The following is a 26,866-nucleotide window of genomic DNA, read 5'->3' on the forward strand; positions in this document are numbered from 1 at the left end:
AAGGAATGGGGGGGGGGGGGGGGAGAGAGGAAAAAAAAAACAGTGATGCACAGTGCAATTGCTCACCACCTGCTGACCGATGCCCAGTTAGTTCCTGAGCCGCGATCTGCCCCTCCCAGCCAACTCCCCCAGTTTATATACTGGGCATGACGTTCCATGGTATGGAATACCCCTTTGGCTAGTTCAGGTCAGCTGCCCCAGCCATGCTCCCTCCCAGCTTCTTCTACACGTCCTTGCTGGCAGAGCATGGGAGACTAAAAAGTCCTTGGCTTAAGATAAGTGCTACTTAGCAACAACTAAAACATCAGTGTGTTATCAACATCATTCTCACACTAAATCCAAAACGCAGCACTGTACCAGCTACGAAGAAGAGTGTTAACTCTGTCCCAGCCGAAACCAGGACATGTACACCCCCCCCCCCCCCCCCCCCCCCCCCCCCCCCCCCCCCCGTATATTTACAAATACAGTAAGATCACTCTATGGTGTAATAGAACCCCTTTTATACAACAGTCATGAGACTCTTGCTTTTATCTCCTCACGTGATTTGTTTATGATTTACTAATTTGCTTGTACAATAAATATGTCTGATGTCCTCAAAATAATCTGGGTAAATGGATCTCCACTAGTATTTACATTCATGAACTTTACACATACTTTCCCTCTTAGACTACTCTGCTTAATAGCATTTAAGTAATAAGTTTAGGTACAAACAGAGGGTTTTGAAGTTAATCGTTCACTGAGGTGAATGAAGGCAATCTCTGTAAGTTTTTGAGGCGTCATTGTCTAGTCTGGTTATCACTTTGCAGAAGAGACACTGCGAAATGGACTAGTAATGTCAATGCTGAAAAAGGACATTTGACTTTTTTTTTTCTTCTCCTGTCTAGGTAGTAACTATGCTGGAATTGTGAAACTTTGCTATGGTTTTTCCTGCATCACTAAGGATAGCTATCTTCTGGGCAGTCTTATGTTCACAGTCAGCTGCTACATGTCCTTGTAGATTTTTTAGGCAGTGTATCTGTGCAGCCATCAGCCCCTTTAATCACAAACCTACCCTGATGGCCAGCTATTCCTTGCATTTGGGAAACAAATTCAAACCCATGAAAGGAAATGAATATTGGATTTTTAGGTTCACATCTTCTAAATTGAGTAATGATTTGGGTATTTCAGCTAGCCTGGACTCAATTCCAAATTCAGTAAAGTTATCTGATCTTCAGAGATCACCTGTCCTTTCTAAAAATCAAGCCACTTCAGGCTGGTTTAGCTTCAGTATTAAAAATCTGAAAAACTTTTAAAACTTTGGGTTTGTGTTTTAGCTTTCATTTGATTTTGCAGCACGGTCAAAATGAGACACTTGTAAATCAGAGAATAATAACTAGTCTTATTCTGTAACTACACAACCATGAAGAGAAACATAAATGCAACACCCTACTTTTATTTTAGCTGTTTACCTATTTGTCTTTCATTATCTGTAGATCACCAAAGATTAATTAATTCGTTCTGAGCCAAATAGTTTTCCTAAGTAAATTTTCAGCCACAGAGTGAATTCATTGATTTTTTTCCCCATGTTTGCATTACTGCACACAAAAGCACTAAAAGCTTAAAAAAACCCACAAAAATTAGCAACACATTCCTTACAGGCACTTGAGATAATATTCCTGCAAAATCCATGACTTCGGTATTCCAGCAGTGTTTCAAGCTCCAGTTTGAATGAGTTTAAGTCAGTGAATATTTAGTCACATTTGCAGGACTGACTGTCCAACAAACTAAAATCTCCCCCCCAATTCTATTTGCAAATTTCTAAGTGACGAAGAAGTATAATTTATAAGTAATAAAGAAATATATCCTTTAGAAATTAATACTGAGTATACAATGTATGCGAGTGAATTTATTCAGCATATACAACAACATGCTTCCAGTCTGCTAGAGGGTTCATGGCTCTAAACTGTGTGTCAGAGCACCATTTCCTCTTCAGCGTATCATTACACAGGCTATAAACTTTCAAAGTGAGAAAGCTGCAAACAACTAACACTAATACGGTGTCTCATATATTTTGGGTAGTAGTATTCTGAACACTTTGAGCTAATACTCCTTAGAATCACACATTTGATGAAGTTCCCACTGAATATCTTTGTGGAAAGGCTTACACTAATTTCTCAAATTAGAATTCCCCACCACCTAATTTCCATGCAATGAAATACTATATAAATGCCGATTCCACAAACCCCACTATCTTACTGCATACCGTTATATAAAAAATGGAGTATGTTTACTATCACCCTAGGCCATTTATGTATTCTTTCCTGAAATGCCAGGTTTAATTGTTTTATGATATCTGCCACCAAAGGAAATGTGCAGTGGCAAGTCACTTATACCATATATTCAAAAAAAGTGCAACTCCATCAAACATACCTCCACAAGCCTGCTGGTATGTTCTCGAAATATAGCAGCATATTCCTTTATTTCTTTCTCTCTTCCATTTTTAGCAGCTTCAATGAGAACTAAAAGTGGAACAGTGGTATCTAAGAAGGAGTCTGAGATGTGATCTATAATGGCTTTACGGAGCTGCAAAAGAAAGCATTACATTAGTATCTGCTAATTGGACTATTTATAAAAGTCTACTGTAATTATTGTCCATTAGTATTTTATAACAAAGCATGTACACACTGTATTCCTGCATTATTTGCAGGATTATGTGTCTGAAATGTACTGCAGCTGCAATTTATCTATTACACAGAGAACTCTGTTTAATTTCAGGGACAATTTTAATATACCACTACCTAAATATGCATGTTTGTATGTGTGAGTGTACGTGTGTGTGAGTACAGACACATAAAACACTTAAAACATGTATTAGTTCTGTTGAAATGAAGGGAGCCAAACAAATATTCATGTTCTTTGATGAATGGACTACTTAAATGATTCCACACACGAAAAATTACTGTTAGACCAAACCTAATGCTTCCTGGGTATTCTCTCTTGAAGTTCAGACACCAAGGGAGAAGGCTATTTCATTTTACAAAGAAAATATTAATTTAGTTATGTTTGTGCTCACAAAATAGTCTACATCACATGTTTTCATAATTGCAAAATTACCCAAATATTTTCTACCTTGTAGGAAAACCCAGTGATACAGTTTGATTAGCAAAATGGTAGCCTTCACGGTGATTATATCAATGAGATTACTGATTATGCCACCTGATAATAGATTAATAGAGCAAGAAGAACTATAAATGAGTCTGAAGTTCAATTTTCTCTATTTAAATTAATTGTTCTTGAACTTCTTACTTAAATTATTAAAGAAGTGTAACATTCTGCTACAAATTACCTCTCAAATTAGGTTTCATGTAAGCTTATAACTGACCATTGAGACATTACTTAAGAGGTTATTTTCCATGTTGTAAACCTACACATGGCAATTGTTCACTTTAATCATAGAACACTACAAGAAATATACCAATTGGAACAATCAACTATCAACTTCACTGTGTTTCCTACTGCAAAAAATTATTTTTGCAATATATATAAAAGAGATTGATTGGAACAGAAAAGAACACAAAAGGCTTTTAAGCTCTTACATGCTGACAGGTTTGTTGCCAAAGGATGTGTTTTCACTTAGCATTTTGCTCCAATGTATCTATGTGAAAACCCAGTAGAAGTAAAGACTCCTACAGCTAGAAAAATGCAAAAAACCACAATCTTTTTGATGCTGCTGTCCTTGTAGGTAGGGCAGTGAACATGCACAGCAGAAATAATAGTGGAGAAATCTGCTGATTATCAAGACAAGATTTGGATATGAATTCCACCACTAGCTTTTGGATAGCCTCAACATCTAAAGCCAGCTCTCATTGACTCACTAGGCACATGAGACAGACAAATCTTCCAAGAAAATACAGGTAAGTTTACATTTGGAATGTTTTTTTGTCTTCTAACTTACTATAGCTTATCGCATTAGGATATACTATCTGGATACATTGCATGTTCTCAAAAGTAATTTACAAAGACAAAGGCTATGGGATTCCAATACAAAATTGGATTTTTACTGTCACGTTCACATTCCCTGCTTTATTCAGGCTGGAATTTTAAAAAATAAAAAGAAAGAAATAATAAAAAGTTTCACTGCCAGAACAAAAGACATTGAACCTCCAGTCCTGCCAAGTTACCTGTTAAAACTTCTGTGTTGGAAAAGTCCAACTGAAGAAGAGAGACATACTCGCTTGCTTAAAATTAAGTACGTGAATGTGACCTTGAGGAATCACAGTTTAAACATTAAGATGTCAATTTACAATACTCAGCAACAAAAAGCTGTGGAACCATATCCATGGCCGATGATTGATTATCTCCAAGAGAAATATTTTTGGGTTCTGCATAGCCCAGATCATAGGACTTCCGCAGCCTTAATGTGTTATTTGAGGACCAGTGACTGCAATGACCTTAGTCACATTTCTGGTGAGCTTGAGGCATCCAATTTTCAAACCAGCAGCCTAGTTTTATCTCTCATCACATAATTCTTTGCTGTAGCTTTTTACTGGTTTGCTTGGTTTAATTAACCTTTCACATATAAATTATCATTATTATTTTGTTCTAAGAAATCTCTATCCTGCAATTAAACAGTGAAACACATCTTCTTCCAAAAGAAAGATAATGCTGTGTCTTTGCTGAATACAAACAAGTTTGAAATTATGTTCCTGTTTCAGCTATGCAAAGGAATACATGAAGCTGATTTTCAACAGATGGCTTGTGTAGCATTAAAGAATGACGAAATACAATGTAGAACAAAGAATGGAAAAAGACAAAAGAAAAAAGGAATATGTGAAGCAGTATCTATTTCTGTTCATCCTAATCATAACAATCATTTTTTCTACGACTCAGTAAGTCTGTTTCTGACTCTGGCCACCTCTAGAGCAAAATGCTGAAAGCTAAGTAGCCATATAGGGAGACATAGAAACAGAGAAAGAACAGCACCAGTAGTGCTAGCAGGCAATACTGGGGAAGTTATTGTGCTATAATTAAATTTTTCTCATCTTTTCAAGTGAAAGAGACACCATCAGAAGAGGGAAAGCAGAGGGAGGATGATGTCTGAAAAACTGTTTTATTTTTAAGGTGCAAGGTCTTATTCTTACCCTTTGAGCAGACTGTTACAGAAGTGGAAGTATAGAGAGTTTTTGTTTTGATATCGAAGCACATTAAAAAATAACATAGAAACATGTTGTTTATAAAACATGGGGTATAAGGTTGTCAAAAACAAACAGTGAAGGGTAGAGAAGAAAATCCCAGCAGCTGTTTGCAATACTATTAAACATCAATATCCTGATGAGTACAAAAAACTGTGTATGCCTCTATTTGCCTATTGCCTCACAGCACTACACTGGCAAAAGTCCTGGAAGAACTAAAGATAAGTTATTACTGAGGGATCTCTCTTTCCTATTTCGAAGGGATGCCAGGAAGGCAATCTCCTTTGTGTTCAGAAAAAGCTATCCATGATGAAGCAGCAACATAGAAATATAAGAATATAATCAGGAACAACATTTATAAAAAACACCCACCCAACCAAAACTGTGGAACAACCATAGAAGAAACATGTGCAGTCCATTCATGGTATGCTGGCAAACAACTGGGAGGTAAGAACCAAGTATGATAATTTCTCAGAATTAGAAATTGGAATGAATAGGCAATTCCTTCCTAAATATTCATACAGCTCTATTAGGCAGGGAAGCAGTGATCTAGGTAAAACTGCACACACAGAAATGACATGCACATCTCTGGCATAATACAAGCAAAAATCAAAACAAAACAGAATAGTTTACGTCCCACAAGTACTGGCCAAGTTCCTGAAGTGAATACAAATAATTTCATTTGAAAAGCCAGAGATTTTTACAACTTCCAGAATACACTGTTCTTGAGGTAGCTACTTTTGCCATCAAGTCTTGCCAGATACAAGCCTTCCTTCACTTTACTTACTGTGATCTACAAAGATGTTCCATAGGGGCCCATGGCATAACCCACAATCAGATGGTGACTGGGCCAGCACTTATACAATGGTTTTGTTTATTTTGCACTACACTGAAGAGATTTCAAAAATACAACTTCATAAGGTTTCATCTTCAACCCCAATTTTGCAGAGGCAATCCCAGTAATTGACTGAAAGCAGAGTACATTGTGCACACCATAGCCCCGAATCCACTATGAGTGCCTAATGTAATACCAGCTATGGTACACAGTATCATTCAAAAAAATTATAAGTATTATAAAAGCTGTAAGAGTAGACCAAATAACAATTTTCATGTTTCTAGTAAAAGTGCTGGGAGACAAAATAATGAATGTTCATAAGTGAAAGCAAATAAGACTACTGCAATATCTGCAGGCACAGAACTCACAATTTCATGTTTCCCAGATCAGGAATTAGACATGCAGTAAGCACTCTTCCTAAAACAATTCTTATGCAATTCACATATATGAACACAGAATTGGAGGAAGTAGATGAAATATTTCTCATAAATACCTTCCAGTGGAAAATGTCAAGAAGCCACAGAGCTGCTCTGGTTAGAGAAAACTACTGGTTCTAGATTGACTATAAATTGGGCATGATTACATTCAGCCCGAACATTTTACAAAGGTTTACAGAAACACACAAATTGAATTAGTTAACAGATTTTAAACACTGTAACAGAGTCAGTAAACTGTTATAAGCTAGAGTTTAATTAACTCATGGAAGAGACTGTAGGACAGAATGGGAGAGTGCCTAGACACACTGAGCTTGTAATGCAAGTCACTGGGTGTCTGAGCTGAACATATTTTTGATGGAATGTGAGCAGAAATTGGATAGCTAGTTAGTTGTAAACACTATATTTATATTATTCATCTCATCTTTCAAAGCTTCCCTGGCTGATTATGGGAGACAGGAAGGAATTTATTCATCATCTTGAAGCATAGGCTGGCTTGTAATACTGTACACAAAGTTGGGAGGGATATTCTTCCACCAGAGAGCTGATAAATAGCCACAGCTAGAGACAGGATGAAAGCAGCGTGTGCTCATGTTCTGTGTAGCCATAAATTTTCATATAGTTGGTTGGGGCAGCCTGGCTGAAAGAACTACTGTCTTTCTAGCCCTCTTTTCTAAACTGGCACGTTATATACTTTGAACATAATTTGCAATTTTTCTCAAAGATGTTCCTTGCAGAGAAAGGATGTAAACAAAGCTCTGATGTCTACTGCTCACCTTCTGCAGTACACTGAAGTTGTGGGATTTTGGTCCATGTCTTACATGAGTTTTAGGATACTGGGATGCAAAATGGGTGGGTGGACTGTGGACCAGGTATTCCAAGGACCCTTTTCTGCTACATGAGTTCTCACAACTGTAAAGAACTAGACTTAGTGGCCCAATGGTCCCTTCAAGGTATCTGTTCCAACAACCAATAATAATTCAAGCTTATTTAAAATAAAATGAATCTTGATGTCCAAAGCACATCACTGATATATTTCTATAGCAAATACATATTTAGACATGTACACATGCAAAGTTTTGTCTATGTACATACATATATTCAATCAGTATCATTTGGTAGGGTTTTTTCCCAGAGTTTTGAAAATTTGTATGAATATATTCTGTGGAATAGTGTAACTATCTTCAGTATTTTTTTAATATAGAAGAAATCTTTATTTTCAAAATGCAGTGCTACAAAAACTGAAAATAGCAATTTGGAGAAGCATCCTTCAAGTCTCCTTTTCAACTTTTTCAGCTCCCCCGGTTGCTTACCTGTCTGCGGAGGTCTCTTGTCTTCTTGCACATGCTATCTATTGCAACATTCAAGGCATTACTTCTCTCTTTCTTGTCAGTCTGTAACAAATATGATAGAAAACACAACAAGGGTTATTTGTGATCTCTTAGGAAGCATGTTCTTTGTGTCCTTAGTTCATCAGAGCATTTGGTAAATCATACATGCTTAAGGATTTTTTTGAATTTTAATACATTTCAGGAGCCAGTGCCACAATACTCACAGAATGCCAATTTGTGATGTTAAGCGTAATCTGCTGAATCAAAACATATGCTTTACTAGCAGTATATAGGAACAAAATTAAACACTTTTTATCTTCTGAATTGCTGTAATACTCTTTTTATAATCCAGGGTTACTTATGGAACAACATTAATATAATTATTATTATTGATGCCAATCCATTATCACCATATTCATATGAAAAATCCTGTTATCTCTCTACAAGCAATTTATAAATTCAGATGCCCACAATGCAGTTTGGTAGTGCTTTAGTCTGCAGCATTCGTTATTTTACTTCTGTAAAACAGAATGGGTGAGTTTCAACATGTCCAAGATGTTGCAGTGCAAACATTGTCAATGAAAATGGACAATCTCTTCATTTAACAGCACATTCATTCTCAGCATGAACAGAAGATTGAGCTCTTGAGATATTTGAGAGGTCTTAAGAGAATCAGTTGTATACTTTCCCAATGATCTTAACTTTTTATTTCTATCTATAAGCAAAGTGCTTATATCATTATTAGCTATTTGAAAAGTGTAGTTAACACTGTTATTGTACTGCCCAGCATTTCTTCTATACAATATTACCATAGTAGTTCTGTGTCTACTAGCTGTTTTGAATAATCTTTTTTTCATGTTAGTATAGAAACTACATGAAAATCCAAAATGTCTGATGAACTTTGTTTCTCTAAAGCAATCATTCATTACTCACTACCTTGGACTGCCCTGCTCCAAAGGAAAGAAACCACAAATAGTGAAAGTGTCTTTACACAAAGTCTTAAGTCAGTACACATTACATTTCCAGGGAAAGGTCCAGATTCTCATAAATGTTAAAGAAATAGCTATGTATACTGACCATAATATTTGGGCTTCAGTTATAGTACGCTAGGAAGTCTATGTTATGAGCATGACTGTCTCATTTTGTAAATCATACTAAAATAAATACTACTGAAAACAAAAGTAGTAATATCTTGGTAGGCACCTAGGTGTATAACCTTGTTATATACAATATATCATACTTCAGAGTTATTTCCTTGCTAAAAAAAGAAAAAAAAAATCTGTGAACACAGCAATATGCTTAATATTAAAGCAAAGACTAGAGATGATCAGGAAAGAACTTTTACATTAAAAGTGAATGTGTAATGTAAAAAATGCCTTGAAATGATTAGTACATTCTCTGTCAACTGAAAGGAACAATTACATTGAAAAATTGAGCTTTTATATTCAGGGTGACTTAGAAATTTTCTTACTACTTTCCGTTTCTGAAATTGCTTACAATTTTCACAGAGAACAGATGATCAAACACAGGTCTGGGAGAGAGATCTGAACTTCACCTTGAAACCTTCAAGGAATCCCTAAAAGTAGATACTGACTTTCTATTTCATAGTAATGTGACCATTTCTCATACCAATGCCTGCATAGGAACCGAAGTAAATACTGACTCTTCTACCATGTTTTGCAAGCTGTTTTCAGCCTTGACAACAAAACTGATCCCTTCTAAACTGCTAGGTAAACAGGACCTGTAAAAGCATTGTGGATACAACTCAGCTTCTGCCTATGCATTTTCAGATGACAAAGATGCAGTTCCACATTGGCATATCCTTTAAAAGCTTTATATTTAGAGCATATTTTTCTAAGAAGACAGAATCAATGTAAAATATTGGGATTTTTTTAAAGTTCTCCAGTAAGCTGCAACTTCGAAGGTGGCAACTAATGATACAACTGGCTCTAAGCAAACCTAAATCTTTGAGGCAGCTAATATGAAATAACCTCACTCAGCGAGTGGCATAAAAATATTGAACAGTGAACAAGGAAGAAAATACTTTATTTGCAAATTCTTAACATAATTGTCAATAGTCAATGTCTAGAAAGCAAACCTAACTATAATTGAAGTTATTCTTCACCTCGTGTTTTCCCCAAGAACTAAATACACTGTAAAATGCAACTTCAGACTGTAGAATGTGGACAGGTCCAGAATATGGGTAACTTCATAACTGCAGACTCTCATTCTTCCTTAAAGAAATTTAAAACTCAAAAAACCACATTACTGTTTGGATAAATCCTTCTTATAAAGATGTAAGTATTTCAAACTTGTGTACAGTCTGTTAAAGTCAGGGGGAAACCTGACTACAAAGTCTACTGTGGGAGTAGTCTTAAACATCAATGGCCTTGCGCCGTGTTGTCCAGCTGCTGTAAGGTATTGTCCATTGGTCCCAAGTACCTTTCAATGCTGAATTACTCCTTTAAGTTAAGTTTATATTCCTCTGCAGACTTCCATCTTAAATATGTATGTGACAGTAACAGTTCAAGATCTACAGTAGATGATTACACTTTTTAATAGCTGAAAAATACCAGATTTAATATTTTAAGTGTGTATTAAAACAATGGCATAGTGAAACTAAACAGGATCTGAACATCTCTACACTATGTTACACTCGCCAGCAATATAGCTAACATGTCTGTATTTGCAATACTCTGCATCTGCTTGTCAATTAACATTCTTCTCATGACTGCTGTACTTAAAAACAAACAAGTCTATCCTGAAATAGCTCATTCTTGTACAGGGTGACTGAATTAAGAAAAGGGCTGGGAAAATTATGCACATTATTCTAGGCTCTGGATTTCAAAAATCATGCAGTTGAGCTCACTCCTTTCTCTCAGTTCTCCTGCACTCAGCTACAGTTTTATTCTGTAAAATATATGTAATAACAGCTATATAGCTCCCTTGTGAAGATATTACAAGCAATATCCAGCTCCTATTTCAATGCGTTTTTAACATATGAAACATTTTACAAGCACTAAGTCACATTGTTACTAATACTCCACTAAGTGAAAACAAGTATTTTTAATTAACGCTGCGTAGCCTGAAGATAAATGCTGAGTATTGCCAATAACACAGGCCTATCTATTTCACACACTGGCAAACAACATTAGTTGAATGACTCAAAAACCACATGTGCAGAAAATCTTTCCTGTCAGATTTTCATTTAAAACAGTACATATCTAAGGGCAGATTCTCAGCTGAAACAAATCACTGTATCTCTACTGTTTTTAATGGAGTTCATTTATATCACCAGGGGATCATGACCTTCACGGGCATTATAGATCCTTCTGCACTCCAAGGTATACAGATGCAAACTAATATGTTTGTATTAGCTACACAACCTGGAAGGACTCAAGAACATGTCTCCAGTGGAGTCTTTGGTGGGTACATGCCATCAGTTAACAGTATCAACAAAGACAGCAGTAATTCAACAACCTTCATGCTCCGTTGAGTTGACAAGATAGCTTAAAGGAATATAGTTATTCTGATAAGGTTTTTAATTACACTTTGTTTATACTTGTGAAGTGTTACAAATATTTACCTAATAGTTGCACTGTGTCTCCCATCTGAAAACTGATCAGTACATTATAAAGAAGATTTGGGCAGAACTACTTAAGTGATCATCTAATCTCTTCAAGTACTGGGCTAATAGATATGGGCTAAATTTATTAAAAAAAAAAAAAATAAAACGATATATAAAAGGGTACAATCAGCCATAGGTATTAAAACAGTAAATACTATTAGTATTCATTATGTGAATCAAAGAACACCCGCCCTTTAGCATAATCAAGAATTCAGTTACAACACAGAACTGAAGTACTCTCATTAGCAGGACTAAAATAAACAAGATCTGGCCAAGTGAAGTGGAGCCAGTTTATTTGGGTATGTACTAGTGATAAAGTATTCACAAGGATTTACTTAAATCTTACAAGGCCGCAGTCCTTGAGGTCCCCTTATAGTCATCAGAGAAAGTAATCACTTTTGCATCACCTCTGAAGGTCCTCAGCTTCTACTCGCTATAGAGGGTGTTGAGAGAGACCTAGTTTGGTAGGTTGACGTTTTGTCTTGTGACTAGTCCCCCAAAATACTTATTTTATATTAAAAAAACCCACAAACTTTTAAAAGTAAATTGTAATAGGCCTTCATGAAGCGCCCTGGAAATTTTGGACATATCCACCTGAAATAGCTATCAAGGTTTCAAATATAAAGTAATTGTTTTCAAAAGTAGCCATACATGTTCAAAAACACATCTGTAGACTCTAGCTTTTCAATGTCGTGGAGTAAAAGGGAGCAATAGTAATTTATCACATCCATGGTGAGATCAGATGTCTTCTGAATTCCATATTCCAGAACAGCTAGAGTCTTAGCTATAAACTTAAAAACTATTTTACTTCAGTCCTAAAGGATTCCTTCAAGTATTTGTATGGCAACAACACAGTCAGGAGATTCTATCCATGCCATTATGCAGGGCCTCACGATACAACAGCTGAATTAGAATCTAGACTACAAACAGCAGAAGTGGAAAGGATCTATCTGGGTCCCCTATATAGGAAGAGTGATGTTGGAGTAGTGAATGCAAAACCTGGAGCTTGAGCCTCACTCTGAATTTTTACGAACTGTCCTCCTCAGTCAAGTTGTCTGTACAGCAATAAATATAGGCAGGTACTGAGCAGTATAAGGTTATAAACAGACTACATCAATATAAGCCTAGTTATATCATACACGTCTGTGTGTGCCATTGACTACAGAAACTACAAAGCAGTAAGTCATTTATCTTGATAGGCATCCTGACTTTCTTTCCTTAAACACCACTATAAAGAGTTATTTGTCAACACATAAAACAGGCTTGAGATTCAGGGCATTCCTGATGTTTGAGGATATTCAGATGCAAGTTCATCTTACATACCTGGGCTTACATGTTGGTTTAAAATAACAGAAGTTAAAAGAAAGCAATTATATTTCACTGGAATGTTCCAAATTACGTACATGATTAAAAACAACTTTATAACCTTAATTCATATTGTACTCAAAGGCTCTCCCGAAAATAGATTTCCATACTTAAAGGCCTATGGCCGGAAACTGAGAACATCTTTTGTTTCCTGGGATGTGTCTGTTCCCAAACACTTGTTGTACAATCTTGGGAGGACTGAATAGAAAAAAATCCAACCCACTAGCATGATTTTCGTTGCTTATCTCCAGCAGCTGTACCATGACTCCGATAAACATGTTTTGATTTAGCTCAATGTATCCAAGGACAATTTTATTTTTAAAAAGACCAGCACATTTATTGAAATCAGTTCTCTATGGAAATATTCAAAAAAATGTCAAGCTAAAAGGTAAACACCAATCAATATTATGATAAGTTAATAAATGTCAGAGCTCTAATTAAATGATCATTTCAGGCTATGTGCTGACTGACAAGAATCCTATACTCAATAATTATAGGGTCCCGTACATTGTACCTTAATAAAAAAACCCAAACCCTCACCCAACCTAAATAAGATATTAAAATAAAGTCACAGTCCCTATAGAGATACCAAGCATTTTATGTCTGTTGTTACAATTTAGCATTTAACATTTAGCATTTAACATTTTTTGGTATATGGTGCTTATAAATGTTTCCTCTTTTGAATTATAAAGTCTTTTTGAATTCTAGACAAAACCGTAACAGTGATGAAAAAAAAGTTGTATAAAAAGCAGTTTCACAATTTTTTGTGTGTGTTGAAACAATGTTGCCATTACTTGGGAAAATTCCACGCATGGATTTGTTGTGCAAACACAAAAATAAGATTTTTTTTTTTTCATACTCAGTTCATAGAAACCCTGATCTTCAAATCCTGTTGTGCAATTCAACAAAGTAAAGACAACTGCAAGCATCTGTCTCAAAAAACCCCCAAAACCATAAGCCTTTATAAGGGAAGATCCAGTTCAATCCTGTTGCAGTCTTCATTTATATTAAAACATATGAACTAATAGAGAAGGGCCAAGAGGTTTGTCAACTTGATTACAGTAGGTTTGCTTCTGCCAAAATTAGTTAACACAGTGCTTCGGCCATCAATAAGTAAATAAAACTAATTTCACTGCTTACATTCTTTGCTGGGAGAAGGCAAAGGACTTGTCACCTTGAAGGTCACACGAAGAGTGGAAAAATCTGAGATGAGTGCTTGGCTATGGAACACCTGTGAGAAGCATCAAGTCTGGGGCAGCCACACCACAAGAATGATAACAGGGCCCCAGAAACATCCTGATGATGGGAACAACATAATACAGCATGGAAGGTCCAAGTCAGCAGTGTTTGAATAACCTCTGTCTTTTTCACAGTTCTTGCCAAAGTGAGGCCTCGGGGCAGCTATTTCCGTATGGATAGCCTCCCTCCCTCTGACACCTCCTCTTGAGGAACAAGTAACTAGAACCATATAATCTAAACTCTTCTCCTGCCAGTGGGCCTTACTCTAGTCAGTCTGCTTGCCACTAGGCTGCTGTGTGAGCCTCCTCCCTGCCCCTTGCTCCCTGCACTGCCTGTGCTAGCTGCAGAATCTGCACTGCACAGCAACAGAAACTTCTCTGGCATTAGGCCCCCTGGAGTCCCTGTTTTTCTTGGGGCACCGTAAGTATACTATTACCAGAACATGAAAATCAAGCCTCAGCTGTCTTCTCATCAAACAGCTCTTTGCACCCAAATGCGTCTGGCTCCCTAGTACAATCTAATATAAAGAAGAGACCTCTCAAGCAAGTTTTCTTTCTTACTGCCTTCTTGTCTCATTTTAGACTGATAAATCCTTTAGTCCCATTACTGTTCAGTCCCAATCCCACAGTTCCCAGCACAGTAGGAACAAAAACTCTTGTAACCAACAGGCAAAATCAAAGAAATTTAAATGCTGTTAAGAACCTCTTTGTACTTCCTTGTACCAATTTGTATATCACTAGGCTCTAGGAATATTTGCCCCTTACATGCAGAATTAATGGAAACAGTATTTTACCCTTCAAATTTTCAACTTGCTCCTTAAAGTACATCTTCCAAGTAAAAACCAAGATCCCTTGTCAAAGGTCATATGTCTAGTTAAATAAACCAAAACTATGATCTTCTCCAAAGCTATAGGTCTCAATGGACAACTTTATGTCAGATTCAAACACAAAAGGAAGCCAGTTGTTTACAATTCTAGTTTTCAAGTATGTCTCATGCTTTTAAACAAACTTTTTAAAAAGACCTCTTTGTTCCCTATCGTGGAAGCGGATAGGAATAACTTTTTGAGTGCAAATAACCTCATTGAAACAATGGGACTATTTAGATGCACAAACAATTATATGCACGTTTTTCTATTTTTTTTTTCCAAAATCTTTAAGGATTCACAGCAGTGCCACCTTATTAACTGCTGCCTGAGAAATCTGTTAAATGAACATTTTAGAAGTTATTCAAGGAATCCTCTGACAAGACAGTAAAGGCAGAACTTGACATTTCTGACATTTTAAAGAACAAAAATTCCTTTGAAAAGGCAAAAGCTCCCAGGCCTTTTCATACAGCATTTCAAAGCATATTTTTACTGTACATCAAAAGCCTGCAAAAGGAAATTCATTTACAAGTATATTTATTACCTTTCTTTGTTAATACAGAGAACACAAGGAATGAATAACCCATGAGTATTTTAAGTTGAAAATCACTATATTTACTCAGTAACACAGATTCCCTACTCCAATAAACCAAGCCTAGTGCATTTTTTTTAAAAGACACCTGACTCAATAAAACCTATTTATGTGAAAAACAAGTAAGTATATTAAAAAAAAAAAAAAGGGGGGGGGGAGAAGCCAAGGGAAAAAAAAAACAAGGGCGTGGAAAATCATATGCAACTGAGCAAATAAGGAATCTTTCATGTGGAACTGTTTCTCATTATAGATACTTTTTTCTCCTCAACAGCTTCAATATGAAATTGTCATTTTTTTCCTCTTCAAGCCATCATGGACAGCTCCCTATGGATCTAATGCTGTGAGATGTGAAGTACCTCATAAGAAATGAATTACCTCAACCTCTATCGATATCAATTGGAGTACCGAGGGCTCTCCTCACTGTGTGAATTACCCTTTCTCAATCAATATGCAGGAAAAGTCTTGAATTTAAAGCCTCTCAGTATAACTCTCTTTTAGCATTCAGTTATATCTGGTTCCTAATACTGCAAAACAAATTTAATTCGAAATAAGCATGCATAAAACAGCCTAAAAAACAAGAGAAAAAATATTTAGAATGTATAACCCTTTAATTAAAAAAAAAAAAGCAGACATTTTCAGATCCTAATTAATCCTGAATTCTCAGAAAGAATTATGTTGCTGGAATATGCATAATATTGCACGTTCTAATCCACTCTCCAAAACATTGGTGTCAGACCACTGAAGTTGGGGAGGGTAGCCAGGGTGTCTTAAAGGACAGAGCTGGATCCCTGGTTTCTGATAAGAGAGGAAAAATCTTAAATTCTCTTGAAAGTGACTGTGAGCAAGCCAAAGGAGGGAAGGAGGAACGTATGCTGTCTTCAGTTTGTATTGTTTCTTTCCGATATATAAGGCTAATTTCTCGTTATATCAGTTTTTCTCTTACTTCTTCACATTGGCAATATTAGAAAAATTCAGCATGATTCCAAGGTGATCCTAAAAAACCCCCATGTTTTTGTACTACTTATTTGGGGAGAAGAGTCGCAGGAAGTGAATGCGTCATAACTGGTCTGTTGCAAAGCAAATATAATGATCACTTACTATTTCTAATGCAAAATCAAAAGCCATGGGTACTTCATATTTGAAACATGACAGCCTTTACACTTGATAGAGAAATCATAAAGGCCAATGGTACTTTATTTTGATTTGTATTTCAACTTTAGAACTATTGGAGGAATCAGCAGGGAATAAAAAAAGAAGTTAAATTTATTTTAATCAGATGTTACTGTCATTCACTGATGATGCAGGAAGGAAAGGCAAACATAACTAGAAATAGAGCGATCTATCGAACTGACAACAAGAAGCATGCTTAAGGTTAATCTGATTTTTACTAAGAACCAATTTTCCAAGTTCCTACTACAGAAGTTTTTAGTTGAATATCCATCTACCATTCACCAAAGTGTTCCGGCAGTTTTACAGCAGGAAAATAGGAAATTAGTTGGAGAAAAGCTCATCCTACAGTAGCAGCATAAGACTTTCCTATGATGAACTATCATATAAATTGCTTGGAGAGTATATGCTGTTATGAGAGGGAGGAAGGGAACGGAAGGGGAAGAAAATTCAAAATAAAATATAGTAGAGTTGCTAAGACAGTCCTTCTCATCCAGATTGTTTAAAGGTGTTAGCTGTACTCTAAATCAAAAAGTTATGGTCTTAAACAGGAGTCATAAACAGGGAAAAATGTCCAGTGCTAAGCTACTCGAATTCTTCCATACCTAGGGATAGACTGAGTTAGTACAAGTTCCAAAGTGGTATTTCTGCAGCAAAGCAAAGGCACATCCTGCATTTTTCAAGACAACAAAAACAATCTTACTGTGGTTTTAGAGGTGGTATTTTAATGCACTATGTACTACATAAATAGATTCCAATAGACTTCAGAAGATTGTAACAGCATTCAAATCAGTCAGCATTTTATATATGTATACACACACATTTTTTTAAATATATAGTGATTACAAATATATTTCTGAAAAAAAAATCTCTTTCAAGTCCTCATAGCCACTCCATACCATCCAATAACATCACACTTTCTCCTTATATTCCCATCACATCAAACAGTAACATGAAGAGACAAGGAAGGTAGAATAGTAAAACTAAGAAGGTAATTTCTTTTTTTCCTTTATGAAGTTTGCTATGTTGACATATTTATTATTCTGAGAGAATCTCTATGATCCTATTCATGATCACTTACAGAACAGACATGCCATGATATTTCTTTTAACAGAAAATCAGCATGCTCTTGTATCACCATAGATAGGTAATGAAGATTGATTTCCCTGATTCCCTTGATCTGAGATTTCAGCTATGCACACATCCATAAATAAAGGAAATTCCACTTGTAATTATTCTAAAAAAACATTTAGTTTCACTCCCACATAACTCATAGTCTGTAACATTTCTGTGGAATGATTTGAAGGAAGCTGTTTGAGACAAACATGGGTGGAACCATGACAGAACTTGGTCTACAGATAGAAACCTTATGAAAATACTTACTTGTCAAAGACTTCAGCTCTAAACCAGGCAAAGTTTGGTCATTTCAGCTAACATGCATGTTATGAATTTGGTTTTGTTCATAATCATACTTTTACATAAAAGTTAAAGGCTGAAACCGCAAACAGACAAAAACTGTAATTCCATGTAATTATGTATTAAATGTGTTAGTTAATCCCTTTCTAATCCAGAGCAATTAATTTAATTTAACACCGTACTGTGATGTAATATGTGAATCTAGGAGGCTGGAGTCACTTAAGAATGTGCAGTGAATGAAAATCCAACTTTTAGGGAGAGGACTAAGGCAAGTGGTTTAAACATTTAGCTCTCAAATTTACAAATACTTCAGCTAAACACTCATCAGTATCCTGTACACATAATGAATCCAGATTGTATTAATTCCTTTATACATGTCTTGTCTATACAGAGGACTACAAGGTAAGAGGTAGCAACATAAGATGTTTCGGGGATTGTCAGAGCAAATAATAGTTGATGCAATCACTTCACCAGGTGAATTCAGTACTATCAGTCACTCCTGAATAAAACATACCATTATTTATAGTAACACAATGAAATGACTCCAAGGTGTTATTCCCAGGAGCTCGAGACTAAATGTTTTCAATACTCAAATGTTATTTAAAAAAATCACTATTGTTAACTAGAGAAAATCTATTCTACTTCAGACAGTTTCTGCTGTTAGCACTTATGGGGGAAAGAACATGAAAGAGATTGATAAAAGAGCACTTGAATGATCCTTTTACACTGACGGCTGCCAAGAAAGAGGCCATTGCATAGCCATTTATTTAGCAGATTGATTTGGACAGTGAGCAACCAGAGCTTTACTGTGGCTGTTGGATTATACTCTTAGTACAAGTTTGAAGATCCTGGGTTTCTGTGCTACAAGAGAGAAAAAAAGCAATTTGTTAAACGTAGCAGCTAACCAACAGAGCAAGGGAGGCTGTATGTGATGGCATGCAGGGAAGACAACTGAAAATTACAGTCTCCTACAGGGCAGGGATCTGCAGAATCCTGCATAAGATCAAGAAAGTCTGCTATTCAGGGCATATTCCTCTGCAGTTCTATGCAGAAATGCTCTGCGTTTTTTTCCCTATTTATTTTTACACAGAAAAAAACCCCAAATATACCTGTGGAAAAATTCAAACTCAGCATGCAACATTTTTGACATTCTAATGAAGTGATTATACTTCATGTTGGAAGTTCTTTTTCTGCAAGACTTTTAGTTTAAACATTGTAGAGAATTTTTGTCTAAATTAAGATTTCCAAGTTTCATGTTTCATTTTTTTAACCATTTACATACCTAATTAGCCAAAGAAGATGTTTAAGAGAGATGTGTGTAAGTTAAAATCCTGTGCTGATGCATCATTAGTTGTACAGAGTAAGCTTTTAACTGACAGGCAGCAGTGAAGATCAAGTAAAGGGTAATGAAAAGTCCTTGATATTAGCTGAAAGCTCAAGGAGAACTATTAATACATAGGTAGAAGAAAAGATATAGGAAGCATGGTGACTTGTGGCTATAGAAGGTAAGAGTCATGGAGACTGATGAAGTTCAGAGGTCAAGAGGAATATACCCCGCAGAGGTATGGCCTATTGATTTTAACAGTAGTGTTCATACTTTTAGGCAGCCATACATAATGAAGCAATGGGTAACATAAATGCTCTATAAAAGAGAAATTAATGGTTGGCAATCTGGTGTCAGCATTTTGTAACGACACCAGTTATCTCGGTTGAAGTAAAACCAGGCAAGGTGTCTGAATACCCAATGATATGAACTAGTTTCATGGACTATCACTGCTGAATGTAAATATCATATCAGAAGCAAAAAACCCTAACAGATTCAAATTAGGCTTTTAGTGGAGGATAACATATTTTAAAAGTATGCTATTTATGTCTTATCAAGAAATCAATAAAAATTACAAATCCAGGATCTAGCAAAGGCTGTGTTGAAGGTAGGCAAGCATTCTGCTTCTTTAAGACACTGCACCTGCTTGGAATACCTTTATTGGCGTAATACCAGAAATATGGTGGTACGCTGCCACCATACAGTAGGAAAAAAGGTAAGAAAAAGAGCTTTAAAAAAAATAAAAATCAGAAAAATACAATAAAGTGAGTTTTTTCACCAATGCAGTAATATCACAGAGCTCAAAGAACATTTTTTCCTTTAAGATTTATACTCATTCCTTCACTTTCAATGAAATAAATGAAATACGTGGCTGAAATCTAATGAGTAACCTCCTCTTTCAATAAATGTGTGTTACTGAATTATATGTGAAGTTAAAAGGATGTTAAAAATACACCAAGTCAGAAGATTAAAAGCAAAAGGTTAAGTAGTATCATTGTAAATATTGTTCACTAGTTGTAATATACATGTAAATTCAGACAGATGCATTTATATTAAAGAAATATTCAGGTTGTATTATAATGACCTGTAACCAGGGTCTTAAGAGATATGCTGTCTGTTTACGTACTCTAAAAGTGGGCACATTCATGCACCACTATGTAAGATTTGAAATTTTTCCTTATAATATCTACAGAGTGCTCTCGGACCTCTCTTATTGCTCCTCAAGATAGTGTATGTAGGTCAGAGTAACTGCCACTAGTTCAGTTAACTCTCAACCACATGACTGGCGCATAAAGAAGAATAAGACAAGACAGGTGGAAGTCAAATGTCCACACAGACTGCAAACTTCAAGGAACAGTTTATTGGTAAGGAAGTCTTCTTTATTCTCTGCAAGTCCTTGTATGTAGTCTAACAACAGGTGCAGTCAGTTACCATTTTCATTTATTAGCTGGCAGATAGTTTTGAAGTTTCTCATGGAATTACTGATGGTAGCGCCACCCTGCCAAAAGCCACATCATCTCCTGATTCCTCAAAGATGCTGTAGCTCCAGGTGGCAACACAGCAGCCATCTAGAGTTACAATCTCAGCCCAGCCACAGAAGTTTTTGAGGACTCTTACAAGATGCTCTGACTATTGTGGGATGGCTCCTTTCAGCAGTTTACTAGCAGGCCCAGATACAGCTTGCTACCCACTTAGATAGTCCTCTCAGAAACAGTTGGACACAAAGATCTCCCATCAGTAAATTGAAAAACTTCAGAAAGGGACTGACTCTGTGTGGTGTATGAAACACCATTCATGTGGAGAAAACATAGTATTCAAGCACGCATTTAAAGATGGTGCTAGTATGCGTCCTGCTGATAGGATATGATAGCTGTGAAGAAGAATCTTAATTCCACCATCTCCCTGCTGCTTTAAGTTTTGTTGCTATTAACTATATATCTATGCATTTGATGATACACATAGACATATTATTCAAACACATTGCAATACTCACACATACATATGCAAAAATAAATACAGATAACAATATGTCAGACTGTATCTGGTTTACTTATAAATAGTCTTTGGACTGAAAGAACTGCCAATAATGCATGCTGATCTGATGGAAGTCTGAAAACAGCAAGTGCACAAAACTGAGTGACTAAACTGAGAATTTACCATATTTCAGTGCCACCTGTTCAAGCATTGCAAATCAAAGAAAACCAAATTTTCTATTAATTTGAAACATAAATACTTCCAGCTACCATGGAAAATATTGTTAATAAATGCCATGGAAAGAGAGTTTAGCATACAGTAAAGTCATGAATGAGATTCTGAGAATGAAGATAATGTTGATACTTATTAGATATATTCATCTTCAGGCTTTCATGAATAAAATACTTGCTATCGTACTATGAACAGTATGGCAGAAAGTAAGCTTTCTTCTGTAATCCCTCCCACTCCACTCTTGTTGCACCAAAAGATATCCCTACATCCCTATTCTAAAATCACAAGGAAAATTATATGCCTCTTTATGGGGGAAAAAAAGTGGAAACAGTTCAAATATCAACTGTTTATGAAAGTATAAAACATATTAAAAAACTCAGTGCTAAAAGTATAATTTCAGTTTGGCATAATCTTTTGTATGTAAATAAATATATTTTAAAATACACTTGTTTTATCAAATACACTTCAGTGCGCTATGCTTCCGAACTGCCACAACAAGCACTGCCTAAACACAAATGTTTGTGAATATCTCCTTTATCAAACTACTTAAATTTATCACACTGAAGGTACACATTTAAATGTCTGTCTTGCAGGGATATTAAAGGGTGCATATGTTCATTTTTAACTAGAGTATGTGTTCCAATGTAGACAAAATAACTCTACAATCACATGACACTATTACATATTAAAAACAACCAAAATAATAATTGAACAAAACCACATTAACGGGATCCAAGAAAATATAAGAGCAATTGTACCTGAAAAGGCTTTATGTCAGATTGTGCTGATAGCATAAGAGAAAACGGATGCTGTAGTAAACCATATTACATAAAGAGCAAATCTGATATGACAGTGTGTCTGCGAAGAATGTTAATAAGAACAAAATCAAAATAATAAAAAAAGAGAATGGGAAAGCTAAGCAGAAAAGGCAAAGTAAATATTCCAGACGAGGTTTGTTCTGTAATTAAGAAAGAGAAATTAAATGATAAATTATGGAAGAGGAGTTGTTTCCTACTCACAAGGCATGAGTGAGAAGGGTACTTGGAACTGAAACGAGTTTGCAGAACTAGGGCTTGGTTTTGCTTAAGACTATCAGACTCAGGTTCGTGATTTTTTTTTTTTAAGATTACTGATACACTTCTTTTATGCTCAACCATAATATCAGCAAATTAAATACACAGGACATTTTTGCTACACTCAGGAAACCTCAAATGGGAACTAACACATAACTGCTACTGCAGACATACACTGACATAACTTAAACTCAAGGGTACTGAGATGACAAAAACAAACAAAACATTCAAACATGAAAGTGACAAAGTTGAAGGCTCTTATGAAAGACTTCAATCTTGGTGCTTTGTTAAGCTATGCTGAGTGCAGGAACTTGGGTGAGAAGAGCCAAAATGCTTCCAGATTATCTTTCTGCTAATCCAGGTTCAGAAAGACCTGGATCCTCACACACCATCTAATGAAACTAGGGCAGTTAAAGAAAGCCACAGAGAACCATGCCACTGTCTGAAGTCAGAAGATGGCAATAAATGACATGCCATGATCCCTGCACACTACTTCTCCTTGCCTAAAGACATTAAGCCTATGTTAGCAGAGCAGGTATCAACTAAAAGATTCTCCTGCTTTGGGGGAAACCCATTAACCTCCTCAGGGCAACTGCTTGTGCGCACTGAGTCATCAAGAGAGGAGAGCAGAAGACAGAGCTACAGGGCACAGAAGCTATGTCTGATTTACGCTACCCTGAGGAGACAATCCAAACCCATTCTAAGAAAAAGGAAAAAGTAACTTTGTATTGTCAATTACATAGTCAAACAGGATCCCTTCACATATTCCATACTGACCAAGTCCAAACCCAAAAGCTCAGAGATGTCCAACATAACATTGACTACATTAAATAATCATTATTTATCAGTGGTAATCCCATGGCACTTTCAAGCATCTAAAAAACAGCATTCTCTTTCTTAAATTAGTGACATTTGACGAAAAACAGGTAGATAGAGGCTATAGAGGCTGGGACAAAACAGAGCTTTTATAACATGTCAGTCAAATCCAACCATAAGAAGCACAACAGCAGTGTGCTCTGAAAAGTCCCTAACAATATATGGACAATGTGTACTTAAAGCCTCTGGGTATTTTTATCCATGTTTCAAAAAGTTTTGAGAGGGAAGGAGGTTGTAGTACTTACAAAACTATTAAGAAGTGCAGGTTTTGTTTAGAATACATAAGTGCATATGTACTCTACAAAAGCTCAAAAAATGATGCTTATAGCCATGTTAGCTTTGTTACTGTTTTTGCAGTAAGCAGCCATCACTACTCAGGTGATAACAGAAATTATGTGCACGGGGTAGATCAAACAGGCTAAATGAAATACACTGAATAATATCTGCTTATTTCTTATACAATAAAGAGATAAAGATCCCATGATATGCAAAACATCTTTAGCCACTTATCACTCTATATATTAGTTATGGCATTTGCTGAAAATGTTGCACTTTTAATTTAACATAATTAACTGTTTTAACGTTAGTTTGTTAGCAATCACAATGTTGTGAAATGTGCAACATACAAATAAGTGCTATGCTTTTAACAAATTTCATCCACTAAAAAATGATCTTACCTAATGGCATCCAATATAATTCTGCAAGATAAATACACTTAAATTTTACCTGTAACCTCAGCCTAAATAAAAACAAGACAACAAAACTGAGAGATTCAATGCATTAGTTGAAAGAGCTGGTAAACCTAAATACACCGTAGGCAACTTTGTTGATAAAGTTAAAAAAAATAAGAACAAGCTGCTAAGAAGCACAAACAACGCTTTGCTTTCATTTTCATATTTAATTGAAATACCAAAGAGTACTATACTCAGAGGCTCTAAATGATATATGATGGAAATCAGTGAAGAAACAAAAATCAAGCAACTGGAATCCAGCATCAATCCTACAGAACATTCAACATAGGGCAGAGAATGACAGGAATTACAAGTTCTTGCTAACTTTAAATTTCTGAGGTTGTTCCATGCAACACTGCCATCTCTGAATTTATAAAGTACTCATTAGAATTAAAAAACACATCATCACTTAGAAGCTAGTTCCTCATCCACTTCAAGTGTGATATGAAGAGACATTGCCATAAAATGAAGGCATCGATGGACTCTGGAGACTGAGGCAGAAAATGAACAGCTTCCCAGTTAGGGAATAAGTTTAGTAATGGAAAATGGAAAGGCGAGCATGAACAAGCCAGATGACAGAACGGCATCTTAGGAAGGCTAACACAAGGAGGTCTGAAAACAGTATCTGTAATTTTCAACAGGTTTACTGTTCACTTATTAGGCAGCAATGTGAAATTACAAAGCAGGGCTTTATCAAGCAGGTTTTTTTCCAATCTTTTGAAAGAGAAACTGAAGTTCAAGAAACAAAGTCTTTAGTCCAAATATGTCTTTACTATTACAGTAGCAGTTCGATTAGTGTCCTCTGACTCTCACCGACTACAACACACCTTTCACAAAATATGGGTCATACTCCTTGCTGCATAATGATATGCACAGTTAACACAGTTAAATTGTTATAAGAAAAGACTGATCCAATTTTTAATCCATATTTAGGTGACACAAAAGTCTGATTCAGTGCACTGATTAATAAGCCAGCAAATGCCATAAATTTTATGTGTGCACAACATGCACATATATAGACCACAGAGAACATTGGTACTACTCTTGGAATTTATATTTAAATTAATATAAAAAGTTGCTAAACTGAAAAATGCTTTTAAACTAATTCCTTTCATTAGCACACATACTGAAAAGTGATGGAAGCCAGCACAGAAGACTCAGACTGAAACTCTAAAAGGTGGTGGTTCATACAAAGGATGCTAAGTACCATCTGTGACCTCATGAAGAATTTAACCTCCACAAGTTTTTGGACCATTCACCACAGTTCTAACAATACACTCCAAAAACCTCTTCAGTTTTTGGACACGTGCCAGAACAAAATTAAAGCCTTTCTTACTCAGTTTTGCTAACTGCAGAAACTCATTCACCTAAGGCTCAAATGATGACAACTTGATTCAATTGCAAATCAAGATCAGTAAGTTTTGTAAAATACATTTCCTGTCTGCAGACTGCAAAACTCTATGCTAAAAAAAAAAAAAAAAAGTTCTCTTTTTTAACCTTTGAAATATCTAAGCCCCACTTGTAGTTTAACAATATAAAAGCTGTAAATATTTTCAGATTCTGCTACAGGAGTATTTTTAGATTCTGTCCCTCTTATTCTTTATACCTTGAATAAAACTTGGGTAGGTCAAAAGCTTTTGAAAACTACACCTTATCATTAAGTAATTACTCAGACTCTCTAATACATATCTCATATGACATGGTCCTGGAAGTACAGCGATGCTTGTTATCTGTGTCATGTTAGCTAATAATTTCTTGCCAGACCCACACAGAGATTAAGGTAACTTTCTCAGTAAAGAGAATGCCGAAAAACAGCTACCCCTAGTGATCAGAGAAATGGGAGACGAAGTTTGAAGTCTACCTTTGTTTAGTCATTTCTCATTTTTCTCAACAACCTTGTAGCCAGACACAGAGCAAACACTGAACAAAGACAATACTTCAATATGTATACACATATTTGGCAAAATCATTCTGGCCAAAACCAGAAACAGCTTTCCGAATAGGTTTGTGTCACATTGTTACAGCCAGGTCTGAACTCCAGCTTCACATGCTAATGTATTTCCATCTAAAGAGTTAAAGCTCAATTTAGATTTTTCTGGTCTGATCCTCTGAAACACAGAATAGCAAACAGATGGTTCTCTGGGTCTCTATGCAATATGAATGCACTTGAATGGGCTAACTTAAGATCAGTCTTTCTTAAGTGCCCTGATCACTAAGCAAAGATCCCTTATGTAGAGAGTCACACATGGGAGTGGTACCAATGGCAGATGGAGAGCAAAAGGTAAGAATGTAGACTGGGCACCTGGGGGCAGAAGTCCTCAGTCCAGTAACAGGAATACTGCAAGCCAAGTGGTGTACGGGGCAGGACATCAATGTCTTTATACTGTGCCTAGCAGAGTCCCAGTTCACAACAAGAAAATCCAGATGCTACCACAGGAGAAATATAGAATCATAGAATCGTTTAGATTGGAAAAAACCTTTAAGATCATCAAGTCCAACCATTAACCTAGCACTGCCAAGTCCACCACTAAACCATGTCCCTAAGTGTCACTTCTACACATCTTTTAAATACCTCCAGGGATGGTGACCCAACCACTTCCCGGGGCAGCCTGTTCCA

General features: G+C 36.0%; 2 protein-coding genes across 3 annotated transcripts in view; both read right to left on the bottom strand.

Annotated features, from left to right (window-relative positions):
• CTNNA3 (catenin alpha 3) overlaps positions 1-26,866 on the bottom strand; it is a 546,120-nt gene that overhangs the window by 223,835 nt on the left and 295,419 nt on the right. For both annotated transcript variants that reach the window (XM_050898633.1, XM_050898634.1), the window contains 2 exons: positions 7,754-7,834; positions 2,410-2,562 (listed from right to left, as the gene is read on the bottom strand). In XM_050898633.1, the coding sequence (XP_050754590.1) occupies positions 2,410-2,562; positions 7,754-7,834 (234 nt within the window). The remainder of the gene's footprint in view (positions 1-2,409; positions 2,563-7,753; positions 7,835-26,866) is intronic.
• The window catches only part of DNAJC12 (DnaJ heat shock protein family (Hsp40) member C12), a 375,633-nt gene that overhangs the window by 19,427 nt on the left and 329,340 nt on the right, over positions 1-26,866 (bottom strand). The window lies entirely within an intron of this gene.

This window comes from Gymnogyps californianus, chromosome 6 (genome assembly GCF_018139145.2).
Source record: "Gymnogyps californianus isolate 813 chromosome 6, ASM1813914v2, whole genome shotgun sequence".
NCBI classification, from domain to species: Eukaryota; Metazoa; Chordata; class Aves; order Accipitriformes; family Cathartidae; genus Gymnogyps; species Gymnogyps californianus.